The 18277-nt window shown below is 40.2% G+C and overlaps 1 protein-coding gene across 3 annotated transcripts in view; it reads left to right on the forward strand.

Moving 5' to 3' along the window:
* Nucleotides 1–18277, forward strand: part of NFYC (nuclear transcription factor Y subunit gamma) — a 62943-nt gene that overhangs the window by 25334 nt on the left and 19332 nt on the right. For all 3 annotated transcript variants that reach the window (XM_059919913.1, XM_059919928.1, XM_059919922.1), the window contains exons 2-4: nt 7951–8063; nt 15662–15733; nt 17146–17259. In XM_059919913.1, coding sequence (XP_059775896.1) covers nt 7959–8063; nt 15662–15733; nt 17146–17259 — 291 coding nt within the window. In that variant the 5' untranslated portion in view covers nt 7951–7958. The remainder of the gene's footprint in view (nt 1–7950; nt 8064–15661; nt 15734–17145; nt 17260–18277) is intronic.

Genomic DNA, 18277 nt, shown 5'->3' on the forward strand with positions numbered 1-18277 from the left:
CGTGGAAACAGCCATAGACAATGTAAGTGAATGGGGGCTGCAGTCTTCCAGTAAAACTGAATTTACCAAAACAGGCTGCACGCCAGATTTGGCCTGTGGGCTGTAGTTTGTGGACCCTTGCTTTAGAATACTTCACTAAAATATTTGGTCTTTTTTCTCCATCATACAAAATACTGATAGTGTTTTGTTGCTGTCATATATGCCAGTGTATAGACGTACATGTCATGTAAGCTGAATATCAGTAAAGGCATGAGGAAGAAACTATGTGAAGTAAGATGTTCACATACCATTTCTGTTCCACAGGAACAGGTTTTTAAATGTTCTGGTCATGCCTTCCTGTTAAGTTTCATTGCTTATACCAGTTGCTCTGCCTTCCTTTTTTTCCCAGATACACTGTATTATGATCTAGCCCTTGTTTGAAAGATTATGTTGTAGTAGACAGCAAACAGAAACATGTTTTGTTTTTGAAGGAAGAGTATCTCTGCTGCCAACTTGAAAATGTATCTTTGTGAGCAGATCTTTAGGGAGAGTAGTATGCAGCTGCTTCCAACCCATAGTCTTTTGGAAAGCATGATTTCTCCTGTAAGCAGTTTGAAAAGGGGCTTCATACTTAACCTTTTGGAGCTCGAGACAGACACACCCTCAAACACTGAACTTGGCATTGTTTGGGATTGGGGAAAGGGATCTACATTATTCATTCTTAGAGTAGTGGGGTACTGTGTAATAACCTGCCAGTAAGTATGACCATCTGGTACCCAGTTATGTTTAGAATTTAAGTAGTAAGGTTTCTGGCACTAGGCTTAGTGCTTTCTTGCTTCAGTAGAAACCTTAGATGAGCTTAAATAAAGACTGTTGAGGGACTTCCCTGGCAGTCCAGCAGTTGAGACTCAGCGCTTCCACTGCAGGGGGCGCGGGTTCGATCCCTGGTTGGGGAACTAAGATCCCGCATGCCATGTGGCATGGCCAAAAAGTTAAAAAAAAAAAAAAAAAGAAAGGACTGTTGAACCCTCTTTTCTCTCTAGTCACCCTGCCTTCCCTTGTATTCATTCATTTATTACATCTTCAAGCAGTGAAGTGTAGGCCTTCCGTACCAGACCACCCCTTCGGCCTTTGGAGTATGTGTTCAGTACACATTGCTTCTGGAATGGCTTAGTGAAGTGACTGGCCCAAGGCCACCAGCTTGTAGGCAGCAGACCAGTTCACAAACATAGGTCTTTTTATTGCCAGAACATTGTTATTTTTCTCCTGAAATTGTCAGTGTAAGGTTGGCTTTATTGTGGAGAACATATGCCTCCTTAAGGCTTGAAATGCTTTTTAGCCATTGTGATTGATAATGGTCCTTATGTCCGTCTGTATAAACATGAGAACCAGCTTGATGTTGGTGGAATTGTTTTGTTTTGTTTTAAATGTATTTATTTATTTATTTTTGGCTGCATTGCGTCTTCATTGCTGCAACGCGGGCTTTCTCTAGTTGCGTGGAGCGGGGGCTGCTCTTCGTTGCAGTGCGCGGGCTTCTCGTTGCGGTGGCTTCTTGTTGTGGAGCACGGGCTCTAGGCGTGTGGGCTTCAGTAGTTGTGGCACGTGGGCTCTAGAGCGCAGGCTCAGTAGTTTTGGTGCATGGGCTTAGTTGCTCTGAAGCGTGTGGGATCTTCCTGGACTAGGGATCAAACCTGTGTCCCCTGCATTGGCAGGCGGATTCTTAACCACTGCGCCACCAGGGAATTCCGGTGGAATTGTTTTGTTTCAGAAATTTTAGTTCTCAAATTTAGTTTTCACTTTTCTTTGTAGTTTGGAAGAATATCTAAAATAACAAGTACAAGTTAGCTTAAATCTTACCCCCTTTCTTCTTATTCATTCATATTAATATTCTTTCTTTATCTCTCATTCCCCATATGAAATATAACATCCCAACAGTTTTAGCCAATTCAAATAAAGAAGCCTGGAACTAATGTCAATAAATACCTGAGCAGTACTGGAACATAAAATGCATGTGATAGTGCTGCTAATTGGGCAAAATAAAAAGCATGTCATCTAATGACAGGAAAACATGATCAAAATGCAAGTCAAAAAAGCAAGTGAAGTTAATTTGCTTTGAACATAGGGAGATGCTTGATATATGTTAAGTTGGAGACACATAGGAATGATTGGGGACATTCTCAGCCTGAAAGGCCTAAAGGCTGCAAGTTGGATTGGGGTGGTGGTGCATTAAGATGAAAGATGGTACCAGTGTTTAGATTTGTTTTTCAGTCACAACTGAGCTAAGAGATACTTGCTTGCATTTGACAATGAGAGCATTATTTTTAGGTAAAATTTGACTGCCTGGGATGGGGCAGCTCTAGTATTTTAATAGGAAGCAGCATTGGGCAAGGATTGGGCTTCATTTTAGGGGAACTTTCTGTGGTCCTTTTTCCTTGAATAGTTGTTGTGATGATAGGGATTTAGGTATTATCTCCCAACAATATCTATTTGGTTTCAGTTGTGTCAGAGAGCTGTGTTGTGGGTTTAGGCGTATTATAATGTAAAGGATTTTTGTAGAGAGAGTGAGGTACATGCCAAGAAATAGAGAGCCAAAACCTAAAGGTGCAGAGTTTTAGAAACTAGGGAATATTGTAGTAAAACCTTATGTTTCTTTGTATTTTATGAGGTTGGTCATTTTGATACATCCTGTTCCATGTCTAGCATATTACTAAGGGAGGATTTGGTGAGAATGGTAACTGGTCGAAAGAAAGAGCTTGAAAGACTTCCAAGGGAATCTTAAAGGAGGAGCACTCTGCTTCTGGGATATTTTGAAAACTCCTTAGGTCTCTTTCTTCAAGAATGATAAAGAGTAACCAGATATTAGAATGACAAATTGTCTATCCTTGAGTGATCTGATTGAATCATCCCAATTTGACTGAATCATCCCAATTTGATTGAATCATTCCATTTCCTCCATGATTTTCTCCTTATCCTCCTGGCAGTGGCCAAACACAGGTCTCCCCCCTGCCCCTTCTTCTCCTACTTACCTATTGTCATTAATTTTTCAAACTTTGCTAATCTATCCTGGTCACCTTTCTGAGAAGATTCTGACTTTCAAAAGGTTTACACTTGGGAATGGTATGTACCCATGTTTCTAGCCTTTGCAGTCTGCCTTGCAACTTCCAGGACGCGCGCGCGCACGCGTGCGTGCGTGCGTGCGTGCGTGCGTGTGTGTGTGTCTCCCCTTCCTATCATGCCCTTTTATCTTTTTAAAAAAAAAATTTTATTTATTTATTTATTTGGCTGAGCCGGGTCTTAGTTGCGGCACGCAGGATCTTTAGTTGCGGCATGCAGAATCTAGTTCCCTGACCAGGGATCAAATCCAGGCCCCCTGCATGGGAAGCGCAGAGACTTAACCACTGGACCACCAGAGCAGTCCCATGCCCTTTTATCTTAAATTCACTTCGGCAAGTCATGTGGATTTCTGATTGTAGTCCTACTTATACTTTCAAGGCCCAGAGAGAACCTCGTTTATTCTGAAACTCCTAGGATAGTTTGTAGTCCCAATAAGTCTTATTTCAGGGCCAGGCTTTCCAAGAGGCCTCTTTTTTCTCAGAAAGGCCATATGCAACAACTCTCCTGCTCCTTCATTCAGAAGTAATTATTTTTCAGGCTTTGAGCTAGGTGCTGTGAGGGAATCCAGAGATAAATCATACTCAGGTCCTACCCACAAGCTTATAAATCAGAAGGGGAAATATGGTAAGAAATACATAAATAATGATCATACAAGGTAATGTGGTGAGGGCAGGAAGAAGTACAGATTAAGGGCTCTGAAGGTTTACAGGAAGGAGTGATCACTTGGGGTTATTTAGAGAACACTTGTGGAGAGATGGCAGTTGATTTGAGCATTGCAGAAATGGCCTTTTCTTGATGGACTTTGATTCTTCCCATTTTAGTTTTGGAAAGCAAACTGTTTTTAAAACCAGATAAATTAAGAGATAATGGGAGTTGTGATTTCTTATAGCAACAAACATTCAATATTTCATCTGGTCCTTAAGTCTTTATTAAATAGTTAAACAGGCAGTCTTATTTAAGTGTTTATAATCTAATTTATGAACATGAATAATATATCTGATATTAATTATGAACTAAATCTGGGAAATTCTAGTATGCATTTTTCATAAGAGTCATCTAAGCTAATGCGGCTTGGTCTTACTATATATAAATAGCTTTATCTCATGATAGTGATAGCAATTTAACATGGAATAAAAAGGATCCTGGAATATAAATCTCTTTCTTACTTTTAAATACATACCTTTCTTATCACTCTAGAAGATGAACCTGGCATATTTGCCATGGGTTGTAGATGTTGTAAGTAGGCTACTTCTGTAGCAAAATCAATTCAGTTGCAATTTATGTATTAATTATTAAAATAAGTGATAAAATTAACTAAGGTTACTTTATATTTTTTAACTTGTTGGGTGTTTGGTGAGCAACATTTGTTTATGATTAGGTTTTATTATTTTAATGTTAAGTTTTGCCACAGTCAGAAAATACTGAGAACACCAACTTGTTTCCGTAAGATGTGTTGTGTAAGATTTGATCTAATTTTTAAAGCCCCATGTGAAGACCGGATCTGCTTTGGGGAAAGCCTTTTGAATAAAAATACTCACTTTCTAGGAATTTATAGTAACAATTTATGTTCTTCCAAGAGATTTTTTTTTTTTAAGATTTATTTATTATTTATTTATTTTTATTTTATTTTTGGCTGTGTCGGGTCTTAGTTGCAGCACACAGGATCTTTGTTGAAGCATGCGGTATCTTTCGTCTTGGTGCCCGGGCTTCTCTCTAGTTGTGGCGTGCAGATTTTGTCTTCTCTAATTGTGGCACGCAGGCTCCAGGGTGTGTGGGCTCTGCAGTTGTGGCGCGCGAGCTCTGTAGTTTGCCGCACGCAGGCTCTAGATGAGGCGCGCGAGCTCAGTGTTTGTGGCGCACAGGCTTAGTTGCCCCGCAGCATGTGGGATCTTAGTTCCCTGACCAGGGATTGAACCTGCATCCTCTGCATTGTAAGGCGGATTCTTTACCACTGGACCACCAGGGAAGTCCCCCAAGAGATATTAAGATAATTAGCTACAAATCATCTCTGTGCAGAGATGCTAGAAAACATGCTCCAAACCATTTTCTCTTTTTCCTCATGAGAGGATCTTCTGTCCCTGATGAAAGTATAGTACCTTTATTTTTTTGGAGTCAGGAATTTATAAAAAGAGGTTTCTCAATGGAAAAAGCATAAAAGTTGTAACTCTAAATCAAAAGCTGAAATGATCCTTTGTTTGTAAATTCAGCTTAATGTAAAGAACAGTGAGAGCTGTCCAAAGATGGAAAAGAATGCCTTACCAGTGAGCCAGTTTCTTAGAACTATAGCGGGAGGAGCTCCTGTTTAAGCTAAATGACTACTTAGGGTGGGATTGAGGGAGCTGGGCAGAGCTTGAAGTAGAGCTGTAAGCATCTTTTAGAGGAGCTGGCCTGGGTGGTTCTTAATGCCTCCCCCCCGCCCCCAGTTTTAAACTTCTATGATGCAGTAAAATGTAAAGGGCATTATTACTGACTTGACTTTCTTTTACCATTATCCATTTACGATTTTCTAATTCAAACAGGTCTCTCAAGTTAAAAACTTAACCTTTAATACACTTGTCAGTTCCAGAAAGATTTGTTAACTTCTGTTCTGTACCCAACCCCCACTCTGACAGTGTGTGTCTCTGAGCCAGCCAAAGATTCATTCATAATCTATTGACTGCACAGATGTATGGGAACTGATTGCGCCAGCACATCCTTAGTTGGGGCAATTCAAGATTTAAAAGCAGACTGTGCACAGATGGTTTTAAAAATGCTTCTTGAATTGTGTACCTTGGTAATGTTTGTGGAAGAGATCAGAGGACAATCAAAACTGGTTACCAACTTTCTAAATCTCACAGGCCTTTGCACTCAAACTACACCTACTCATCATTAGCAAGTTATACAGAGACATCACACTGGCAGTTGTGCATCTTCCTCCTTTGACCATAGCAGTTTTCATGGCAGATTCTGTTAAGATCAGTCATGTACAGGGGTCCATACAATGAAAGGTTAGATTCTTTTTAAAGTTTTTTGATAATTATTTTCATTTCTAGAAAGATTTTACTTGCCCCATTTAAAAAGGTTAGAGTCTCACTCTCATCATTGTCATGAGTACCTCATAAGACTCTATTAATAAAACTAAATAATTAAATTTCTGTAGATTACCTTGGTTTCTTTGTTCTCAATACATCTAAGAGAATAGTGTATAGGCCATGTGCATATGGTGATAAGTGAAAATGTCATGGGAGCTGAGTTGAGAGGATCTTACTTGGTTGTTTAGGACTCAAGATTTTATCTAGTCATTTCCAACTGTGATTCAACATTCTTCACTTTAATTCTCTCCAGAAACTCCAAGATCATATTGCTTCCTAGCACTTAGAGTTCCTGTTGATGTATAGAGCTGCTTGTAGGTCTCCAGCACCAGAAATTGGCTCCAAACCTTTTCCCATTACATCATCAGCCACTAATGTCATTACACCAGAGTGAAATCTGCTTTGAAGATTGTACTCTTGTTTTCCTTTCATTTCTTTCCTCTCATCATTTCCTTTAGAAGAAAAAGGGAAAAAAAAATTAGAGACCTCTGGGACAATCCCAGGCAAACATTTAAGAGTGAATCAAACATCCTCACAGTCTAAACCTAGATTTATCAGCCTTCATTCCATTCTGCTGATAGAGAGTGATGTGCCCAGCATGCATCCACATGAAGCCTGGAAAGTAGCAATTTGGTCATGTGACACCTGGCTTTGGTGCTTTTCTTCCAGCCCTTCAGAATTAGTTCTTAATGACTTACATAGCTGTCCACCAGCATCCTGTCACTGGCATGTCAAACCTTTTCAAATAGTTTCCCAGAATAGAAATTCTTAGGACATCACTAAGTTTCTTGCTCTTTGTGTTTAATTAAACTGTTTCTTGGGTGTAAGTATTTGCCAGATAAGCATTTAAGCCATCTGGAGTTTTTTACTTCCCCCCTGTAAATCTTTTAAGACATTACAGTGTTACCTATATTTATAGCTGAGGTGGGGATCCTTATTCATCTTCCCTCCCCCATCACAAAGCAATTGACCAAATGCAAGTTCTGACTCTCTTTTCTCTGTCCTAAATTTAATTCTTCAATGTTTTTCAACCATCTTTAAAGCTTCCAGTTGGTGGTGTGCTTTGTTTGGCTTTGTGCCTAACAGCATGGTTCAGGTAAGGAAAGAACTGGGAAGTGATTTCAGTACAGAGACTTTGTGTCATCCACTCAATTATTGGCCTAGGCTTTAGTGCTTTTGTGTCCTTTGAGGCAGATTAGCTTGAGATTAGAAAGAATAATAATCATCAGTAGCCCCAAAGAAATGGGACCGCAGTGTCTAAAACAAAAGAATAAACTTGACTCTTATTTTTTAAGACTTTGGGTTTACATTTCTGTACAGTATTAATCACTGGGGACCCTTAATGTATGTGCTGCAGGCTGTGGCATGGAGTGTGAGAAGCCGCATAGAACTTGAAAAACACTGGAGAGAATGGCATTGAAAATTATGGACCAGACTGGGGCAACCAAGTGCCTTTTTTTCTTTCCCCTCGGCAGAATAAGACATTAAAAGTCCTTGATTCACATTAGGATTTGAGTTTGGATTTCTAGCAATTTTAGATTTTCTGCTTGGAGCTCCTTGTTAGTCTCTGCGGTATGAGCTGGATAGAAGGGAAAACTTTCCTCCTTATTTTTTGCTAAGACTTAAGTCGGTGTGAAAAACCCCTTCAGCACAATTTTGTATACCTTCTCAAGCTGAGAAATGGAATGAATTAGTGAAAACATCCACAAGGAAAGCTATAAATAACCTGGACAGAAAGTCTGACTTTATTATTTCTAATGTATCTCATGTATGTGTTTGTTTTTAGTTGTCAGAATGTCCACAGAAGGAGGATTTGGTGGTGCTAGCAGCAGTGATGCCCAGCAAAGCCTACAGTCCTTCTGGCCTCGTGTCATGGAAGAAATCCGGAATTTAACAGTGGTAAGGAAGAACGAGAAACTTGTAAAGAGTGTAAAAGCTTTGAGATGAATAACCAAAACTTGGACTAAAGTATTTTTAATCTCAAGCACATTTACAAAAATATAGTTCATTTCTGACCTTTGGATAGGAAAATGAAAATATAATTTACCTTAGGCGAGGTAACTACAAGGATTTTTTTTATATCTTAGTGGCTCTCTTTAGGCATGTGGATGTATAGTGGATGCTTTGACTTGGAGATACTTTAATGTGAGGCAGATCTTTTAGAGAATGCAGAAAAGCAGAGCTTACTTTCCTCCAGTAGCTGTAGGTCATTTCTTAAGCCTGATTTAGTGGCCCTGCCAAATTCCTAGGACCTGGTGAAAACTATTGGGCAGTTTATTCAACAACAAATCTATTGTAAGCAGGCACTCTTTCCAGGTGTCAAAAGATACACTTAGATTGGGGTTTCTTAACAGCCTTATTGACATTTTGGGCCAGATAATTCTTTGTTTTGAGGGGCTCTTCTGTGCATTGTACGGTGTTTAGCAGCATCTCTGGCCTTTAATCAGTAGATGCCAGCCAGTAGCACTCCCCTTCCAGTTGTGACAACCAAAAATTTTGCTAGACATTGGCAAATGTTCCCTGGGGGCCGAAATCATCCCCTGTTGAGAACCTCTGATGTAGAAGAATCAAATAAAACCCTGGCCCTTGAGGAGCTTACAATGTAGTAATTACAACCAGAGTCATTTATTTGATAAGTATTTATTAAATAGTTACTGAGTCAGGCACAGTGATGAATCTGAAGCAATAAAAGTCAGAGTATGGTGTCATATCCTTAATGAAGAATGTTCCATTTGGTGTCATTTCAGCAAATGCTGAAGGAGCTCTCTGTGTTAGATGTGTCATTCCTGCCCTGAAGGTATCAGTGTTAGCATCCTGGCAGAGCAAACACTGGATTCCTTCTTGATGTAGAACTCATGTTGCAATTTCTTAGAGTTTTGGTCCTTAACCTCTAACATACGTAGTCAGTTTATTTGTTCACTCGACAAATACTTATGCACCTACTATGGCTATGCTAGTTACTGTGGATCCAATTGTGAACCAGACAGATGGAATCATGGCACTCACAGAACATGTATTCTGGTGGGAGAGACAGACTATAAACAGGTAATGAATGAATAAAATAAACAAAATAACTTACTGTGATAAATGCCCACTTGACTTCAGGGGTAGAGAAACTAATTTATATTCTGAATGTACCTGTGGGTCATGTTTGTTTATATGGGGGATTTTCAGCAGTTGAACTTGGCTTGAGCTTTCTCGGAGTGGCCTGTGTTCACAGGTGGATTTCCACTGAAAAATCATTCTTTCTCTTCTGCGGTCTAAAGGTGGTAGTTATCTGTACTAAGATATAAAACAGAAGGAAGGAAAACAATGAAATTATAAAGTCAAAAGTGGGGTATTTTGTGCATGTTTTGAGGGGATAATCTCATGGTTAAGCTTATCAGGTTTTAGTGCTGGGATCAGCCTGGTGTAAAACTAGTGCCCTCCTGGGGTATGGTGGGACTAGGCCAGTGCAGCAAGTCTGTCCTCCAGCTTGAGCGCAGAAAAAATCCAGGTTCAGACGAGCGGTCAGATAAACTCTGGAAGTTCAAATTACACCTAGCTTTTCTGTATTTTGTTGGACTTTGATTTTTGATTTTTTTTTTTAAAGATTTATTTTATTGATTAATTGATTGATTGCTTGATTGATTGCTATGTTGGGTCTTCGTTTCTGTGCTTGGGCTTTCTCTAGTTGCGGCAAGTGGGGGCCACTCTTCATCACGGTGCGTGGGCCTCTCCTGTTGCGGAGCACAGGCTCCAGACGCGCAAGCTCAGTAGTTGTGGCTCACGGGCCCAGTCACTCCGTGGCATGTGGGATCCTCCCAGACCAGGGCTCGAACCCGTGTCCCCTGCATTGGCAGGCAGATTCTCAACCACTGCGCCACTAGGGAATCCCTGATTTTTTTTTTTTAATTGTGGTAAAACAACACAACGAAATTTACCATCTTAACCATTTAAAAATGTACAGTTCAGTAGTGTATTTACATTGTTGTGAAACAGATCTCCAGGACTTTTTCATCTTGCAGAACTGAAACTTTATACCCTTAAAACAACCACCACCCACTTTTCCCTCTCCCCAGCCCTTGGTAATCACCATTCTACTTTCTGTTTCTGTGAGCACTCTAGGTACCTCATGTAAGTGGACCCATACAGTATTTGTCTTTTTGTGCCTGGCTTATTTCACTTAGCATAATGTTTTCAAGGTTCATCCATGTTGTAGCATGTGACAGGATTTCTTTCCTTATTTAGGCTGAATAATATTTCCTGTGTATGTGTACATACCACACTTTGTTTATCCATTCATCTGTCAGTGGGCATTGGGGTTGCTTTCATTTCTTGCCTATAGTGAATAATGCTGCAGTGAACAGGAATGTGGGCTTTGATTTTTATCCTACTTGGTTTAATTTTCAAGTTTGATTGACATCAGAGCAGATCGTGGTGTTGACCAACTTTTTGTCACTAGACAGCTAGTCCTTCAGAGGTTAAAAATGGATTTGGGGCTTCCCTGGTGGCGCAGTGGTTAAGAATCCACCTGCCAATGCAGGAGACATGGGTTCGATTCCTGGTCCAGGAAGATCCCACATGCTGTGGAGCAGCTAAGCCTGTGTGCCACAACTAGAGCCTGTGCTCTAGAGCCCGCGAGCCACAACTACTGAAGCCCGCGCGCCTAGAGCCTGTGCTCCGCAACAAGTGAAGCCACCGCAGTGAGAAGCACATGCACCACAATGAACAGTAGCTCCTCCACCACTCACCACAACTAGAGAAAGCCCGCGCGCAGCAATGAAGACCCAACGCAGCCAAAAATAAATAAATAAGTAAATAAATTTATTTTTTTAAAAAGTGGGTTACTTTGAGGGATTCACTTTTAGTTCAAGTTTTATGAGTAAGCAGAAAGAAGATCAAGGAGGAAAGTCATCTTTAATCATTCTCCTACTGATGGCTAACTAAAATTTTCCTCCTGTGTACCCCTGAGAAAAGACTCCTAGACTGCTACCATCGTATCTCTTACATCAGATGCTTAGAATGATGTTTGGCATATAATAGGTGCACGTTAAATATTTGAATGAATCAGATTCCTCTGCTTCAGATTTAGTGTGAAGCAACATAGTGCCAAGTTTGAGTGAGAATGCAATCCAATAAAGTCCATTTGTAAAACTTTTATTTTCCCTCTGCCTATGGCACACGAAGAAGGCGCCTGCTTCTCTGACTGCACTTCTGCCTGTGTAATGTGGCTGATGTTTTAGTGTTTAGTCTGTGCCTTTCCAGAACTCAACAGCACTTACAACCAGACTTCCTCAGATACGTCAGAGCCTCTTAGGTTGACATCTCAAAATGTCTACCAGATTTTTTAAAAAATCCATATGTTCAAACCATCCAAACATAAATAAAACTTATGAGAATACTCATAAGGTGTTGTGGTCTCTCTAAGACTGGGACAAAGATGTTCCAAAAACAAGTAATTGAAGTTTGCTAGATGATATAGTTCATGATGTATTGGAGACATTGGCCCCAGTCGTTTTGGTCTGTGTTCTGCAAAAGCAATTTGTCTTTCATCTCAGCTTGGCCATCAGGCTCTCCTCACTCTTGAAAGCTCTGCATTGTCCATAAACCCAGATGGTGTTCAGCTGGAATTGAAGTTGGTTAAAAGTCATACCAAAATGATTGTACACCAGGATGATTGTGTAAAATACTGTATTCCTGCTTAGGAGAACTCTGGGAACAATAATTAATAGACTTCTTGGCATTGAATTTTACCCTTCTAGACCTCTTTGAAAGGGGGGAAGAAGAAGCTAACTTTTGTCTTTTGGGGGGCAGGTGGGGAGGCAGTAATGCTGAATCTTAAAGAGAAATCTAATCCTCCTTTAAGCTCCTTCCGTACATCCCATTTAGCCTTCAGTTAGCTGTAATTTAATGCTTAGGTCACTTTCTTTTAATCGCCAATTATATCTTTTCATTCTTCAATGCCTCCAGATTGGAAGATGACATTTCCACCATTACAATCAAATCAGATAACCATTTAAACAAGAACTTGGAGGTAAAGGTTGGTGGACTGTTAAAAAATAGGTCCTGTGCTGTTTGAGTTCTTCCTGTAGAACAGTGCTTCTCAGAATTTATTGTCTATATGTGAACAACATAAGGGTCATGTTGAAATACAGATTTTGATTTAGGAGGTTTGGATTGGAGCCTGAGATTCTGCATTTCTTTTGAGTTCCCAGATGATGCCATTGTTGGTCTAGGGGACCTCACTTTGAGCAACAAGGCTTTAAAGCAGTGGTCCTTAACCCTCACTGTGGATTACAGTCACCAGGGTAGTTTTCAAAAAATGTGATGCCAGGACTCCACTCCCTAGAGTTCCTGATTCACTTAGTCTGGGGTAAAGCCCAGACATCTTGTTTTTCAAAAGCTCCCCCAGGTGATTCTAACATGTTGCCAAGGTTGAGAATCACTGCTTTCGAGAGGATAGAATCTTGACTTTGCCAGAGTGAGTGCCTGACTAGGTAGGCCTGCAAAAGATTTCTCATCATTATTTGAAACTGTGGATGTTCTTTAGTGCAGCCTGAGACCCATTGACTTTTCTTTGGCTTTGAACTCTCATTGAGTGAATTCAGACTTCTTGAAATTCGGCAATTTCAGTTGGCAACATTTTTAAGTGTAGTTCTTTGGTTGTGGTCAGGAGCACGAGAATGTTCTGAGAGAGAATCTGCTCTTCTACCATGCTGATGTCACTCCCAGGAGTAAAATGTGTTAGTTGTTCTTCCACTTGGATTAGCATCAGGAGAAGTTTAATGTTACTCATGTCAGTTGCATGGTTTCCAATGACAAGGGGAGCATTGACTTGAAAGCCAATTTACCGATAGTGAAGGGGCTCCCCTCTCCAATAAGCTTGTCGTAAACCCTTACATGTGACTGGAAAGCTAGGCTGAGATTATAGAAAACTGGGCTGTCGTCAGCGATAATGAGCCACACACGCACATCTGAAGATCCTTTAAGATCTCAAGGTTTGGGGATCATAAGAAAGTTTCTCACAAAAGAAAAGGTTGGTGGGGCTTAGAGCAGAGCTTTTGGTAAATTTCTGCCTGATTTTACACCTCATCAAGGTGGGGATGATATCCTTGACCTTTTCTTGTTTTTTCTTTTAATTAAAGACTAGTCTCATAGAAATTCTAAAAGTAATATTTTATTCTTTCAAGTTGGGGAAGGAGGTCTTTTTATTAGCTTTGGGCTTTAGTTAAGTAATCTTAGAGCAGTCTTGTGGGAATTATATTAAATAACCAAGCCAAATGAGAGCACACTTGCAAGAGACCTAAATCTTGTGGTCATAATCTTGTTCTTTGTGTATCATCCTGGGAGGCCTTCCAAAGGAATTATCATCCCTAGTATTCTCTTTGGCATTTCTGTTTAACATCATCATTTTGTGTGATATGCCACACAAGAAGGAAGACCAGTGATTGATTTCTGTAGTTAAATGTTTTTTAAAAAATCCCTTTAGAGTCTGGCCCCAATCCAGCATTCCCTTTCCTGCTGTTCCCCTCTGTACTAAGCTCATACATTGAAAACTTAAATAGGCCAGGTTTTTTGTCTCTGTGCTTCTGTGCATGCTGTTTCCTCTGTCTGAATAACATACTTTTCCAGCAAGCAAATTTGCAGTATCCCTAGACATAATTCAGATTCAGCCCCTCTGTGGAACGTTTGCCAGTTCCTCTTGCTCACTCCAGCGCCCCACACCCCCCATTGCCAGCTGGTCACTTCTTTCTTTTCTGTGTGGGATTTTACACCCCCATTCTAGTATAGGATAGGGGATTATAATGTTCTTATGTGATAGTCTCTAACAAACTATTTGGCTATTCAAAGGTAAGAATATATTTGCATCTTCCACATAGTAGTAGGTATCATACATTTGCTGTTAGTTGAGTTGCATGAAGTAATAAATGAAAGAGGAGGAGAAAAAATAAGAATAGTATGTGTCCTGCTGTCTCCTTTTGGTGAAACTTTAATAAACTGGACTTCTAAGCCTCTACCACTCCAGGGTTAGATTTTTAGAGGCTTATGGAACATGATACCTAATTTGGAAAAGGAAAAGATGAAAAATTAGTGTTGGAAATTTGTAGAGGTGAGTGGTAGCCAAGCAGCTTGTTGGGTTTGGGTGGAGAAATTAGACGTCTTGGGACTTCCCTGGCGGTGCAGTGGTTAGGACTCCATGCTTCCACTGCAGGGGGCATGGGTTCAGTCCCTGGTCGGGGAACTAAGATCCTGCATGCCGCCCGGCATGGCCAAATAAATAAATTAAGTAAGTAAGTAAGTAAAGTAAGTAAGTAAGATGTCTCGGTGTACATTTTATCCTAATAGTTGCTCTTCTTCTGTATTCATAAAATAGATTCTGGGAAGGCTGGTGATGTTTTTCCAAAATGCCCCACTGCCTTCTTTGATGTATAGTTGAGGTTTTCTGTTGGTCTTGGAAAAGAAAGTTCACTAATGCATGTTAATTATACCAAATCTCAAATAAGAGCTGCTTCCTCCTTAATGTGATGATGTAAATTCCCAGGTGAGCATATTGGGTTTGGTGAGTCACGTTTCAGACCACTTATAGAATCAATCATTTGACACCTAGTCCCAGTAGGGATTTTGCTGATTTTAGCTAATCTCTGCCTTTGCACCTTTCTCTTCATTGCAGCTTTGAAACCCAAAATTGATTTTTATTTCTAGAATTGCATCCATCATTGGTCATGTGTTTAAATACCAGTAGTATCAAAATAAAATGAAAAAGCACTTAAATTGCAAGTAATTGAGTAGTGCTAATCGAAAATCCCTTTCCTAAATCCTATCCACAATAAAGTTAAGTGGTTTCTCCCCAGCTTAGTCTTGTTTGTTAAGAAAAAATTGACAGGGCTCTTCCTAAATGACAGCTGGTAAATTCACCCTCACCCTTTTTCCATACTCTTCTACTCCCACCCCCACCCCCAAGCAGATTTTGGAGACAAGGCCTTTGCTGCTGTGATGGGAAAGGAGCTCCTCCCCGATTTCTGGTGTCACATTAGTGCAAAAGTCAGAAATAGGCAGTGCCACATGGCTGATTAGAACAATCACTATGGTCAGGTGCTGCTGGCACTTGCCCTTGCAGTCCTTGATCAGAAGGAAGAACTGGAGGAAAATCCCTAAGACAAAAATCTCATTTTAATCTGCATGCAAGCTGGTAAACTTTCTTGGGGGTGGGAGAAGACACGTATAATACATCTCTATATCGTGCTGGCAAAGAATCTGGTATTGTTTGGGGCCGCTTTTCATGAGGGCACTGTTAGAAGCCATCATAAGTTTATCCTGAAACCCTTTGTTTGAAGCTTTGCATTGGTTAAGAAGTATTTTGCCTCTAGAGCTTGTATTTTGTTAATTTCATTTGTACTTCCTCTCCTGCCATATTTTCTGAAAGGAGGGACTAAACCAATCAGAGTGTTTCATGCTGCCTGTCATGCCCTGTTGATTATTCCTACCATTTATGTACCTGTTGTTACTCATTTCAGAAAGATTTCCGAGTACAGGAACTCCCACTGGCTCGTATTAAGAAGATTATGAAACTGGATGAAGATGTGAAGGTGAATTCACATTCGTTTTCGTTATTCATATTGAAAGTAAAATGATGGGAAAATTATTGCTCATTTCTCTAGAGCTCAAAGTTTAATTAAACAAAAATGAAAATATTGTGTTGCTTCTTTATTTGGATCCTCTCTACAATTGTTATGTGAGCTAAAATTGAACAGTTTTAATTGTTGTATGGTCTTCTCTGAAAATTGGGGATATCCTGTTTTCCAGATGTTGAAAGATGCTGAGTATTTGCTTTTTGAATCGCCCGATTCTTTTCACTATGTAGTGTAAACATGTATCATCACATCAACAGGACAGTGACGTCTTCCTAGCATCTTATTGCAATCTCTAGTTTGTTGATCTGAGCTCTAAGAAATGTTTGATAATGATATTGCACTTGTTCTAACTTTTCAATCTATGAGTTGTTTCACATGATTTATCCTTGTGAGAGGATTTACTTGGGGGTGGCCTTATCTGTATTCCTAGGAGTCCACCTCCTGTTACAGTTCTCACAGGAAAAGAGCAACTGTCTCTCTTTCCACTCAAAATTGATAGTCTCTTGTATTTGTGTGGGAAGCTAACAGTTTACCACAGTTTTGCCTTTTAGTAGCTCACTTCTTCCTCATAGTAACCCTGTGAGATTTGATAGGATAAGAATTGTTAGTTTCACCATTATATAGATATGGAAATAGACACAAAGAGGTTAAAAGTGTCTCACCCAGAGTAGGAGAACCAAGATCCCAATTCTCACCTCCTACTTCCTTAACTCCAGAGCTCTTCCCGTGGCTATATCCTGCATAGACCACCTCACCAAGGGTTCAGAGCTTTGTTTGACCAAGAGTTTGAACTTTGAATTCAGACTTGGCAAGGCAGCTTGCATTACTTGAGCACTTACTGTGTGCCAGGCCTTGTGCTGGGTGCTTTTATATATATTATCTCATTTGATTCCCACAGCAACCCTGGAAGGTTGTTATCCTCTTTTTCACTATGTGAAAAATAAAGCCCAAAAGGATGGGAAGCCAGAGATTTTCCCTAAATCCATTGGCTCTCATACTCATTATCTTTCCCCACATTGTCTCCCTTTGGATTAGAACCTAAATCCTACCACTTACTGGCTCTATGGCCATAGGCAAATCACTTCATCTCTCCTAAACCCTAGTTTCTCTGAAAGGCTACTATGAGAGAAAGAAAGTGCATGGTAGGTGCTAGATAAATATCCTTTTTCCCTCTTCCCTTCTTCTATCCGCTACCTGCTTTGTCCCCTACTCATGGATTTATTTTACCTTGGAATCTTGTAAGGCTACCACCTTCTTGTTTCTAGCCCTTGCCCCATAGCCCAAGAGTAGGACATGAGGTAAGGGATGAACTGACTGGTTTGAATGACTTGCTGGTGATTGACAGGGAGGGCCTACGTCTGTTGCAGATGATCAGTGCAGAAGCCCCTGTGCTGTTTGCCAAGGCGGCCCAGATTTTTATCACTGAGTTGACTCTTCGAGCCTGGATCCACACAGAGGATAACAAGCGCCGGACTCTTCAGGTAATATTGTAGAAAATTAGGCAAGAGCTGCCTTTGCCTTCTTCTGTTGCATGGCTTTGGACCAAAGTTTTTGTTTTTCCTTAGGACTCTGTCAAGCTGATATGTTTAACTGGCATCTTCCTCTACTGGTGGGAGGCAGGCAGATCATATAGCCAAGATAGTCTGTATTTCCCCACCAAGAATCTTAATTTCCAACTCTCCTGTTTTTCACAGCTCAGTGACTGAACTTTGTACTTGGTGAGCTCTCACTATAAACAGAGGCTAAAGGGGTATTTATCTATTTCCAGATCTAAACAACTTCTGGTTGGAAGCCTTGAGAGACTCCAGAAAAGAACAGTCCCAGGAAGAATAGTCTCACTAACCTCATTAGCCTTTTTGTTCCTTCCCTACTCTCCTGGGAATCCTTTTCTTCTTTCATGTTTCCTTTTTTATTTTAATCCAGCAAATCAGCATTCATGTTGTATGAGGACCCCTTGGTCATTGGCTCTAGAGGCCCTCTGCTCAACATCCAGGCCCTAGTTGTTAGAGGAAACGTTTCCCAGACATAAGAGGAAGGGTGTGACAGATACAAGAGTGACAGTATTTTAACAACAAAGCCAAGGAAGTAAATTATGCTTTCTGTTCCCCTTTATCTCCAAAATTGAAAATGCGTGCTTTTATTCATTTATCTTACAGATATTAAATGAATACCCACAATGTGCCAAGCACTGTTCTAGGCCCTGGGGACTAATACACAAAACTGACAAAAATTCCTACCCTTGGGAAGTCTATATTCTAGTGTGGCTAGACATTGAAAACTTATTTTATGCTGTCTTGAAGGAAGTCTGTGAATCTAGAGAGATCCAATTAAAGCTACCTTCAAGATCAATTCAGATTAAAAAATAAAATGGGCAAAGCACTTGAACAGGCCCTTCAAAAAAGAAGATACCCAGATGACCAATAAGCATATGAAAAGGTATACAATATCATTTGTCATCTGGGAAATACAAATTAAAACCACAATGAGATACTGGTTTAC

The sequence above is a fragment of the Balaenoptera ricei genome, chromosome 1 (genome assembly GCF_028023285.1).
Source record: "Balaenoptera ricei isolate mBalRic1 chromosome 1, mBalRic1.hap2, whole genome shotgun sequence".
NCBI lineage: Eukaryota > Metazoa > Chordata > Mammalia > Artiodactyla > Balaenopteridae > Balaenoptera > Balaenoptera ricei.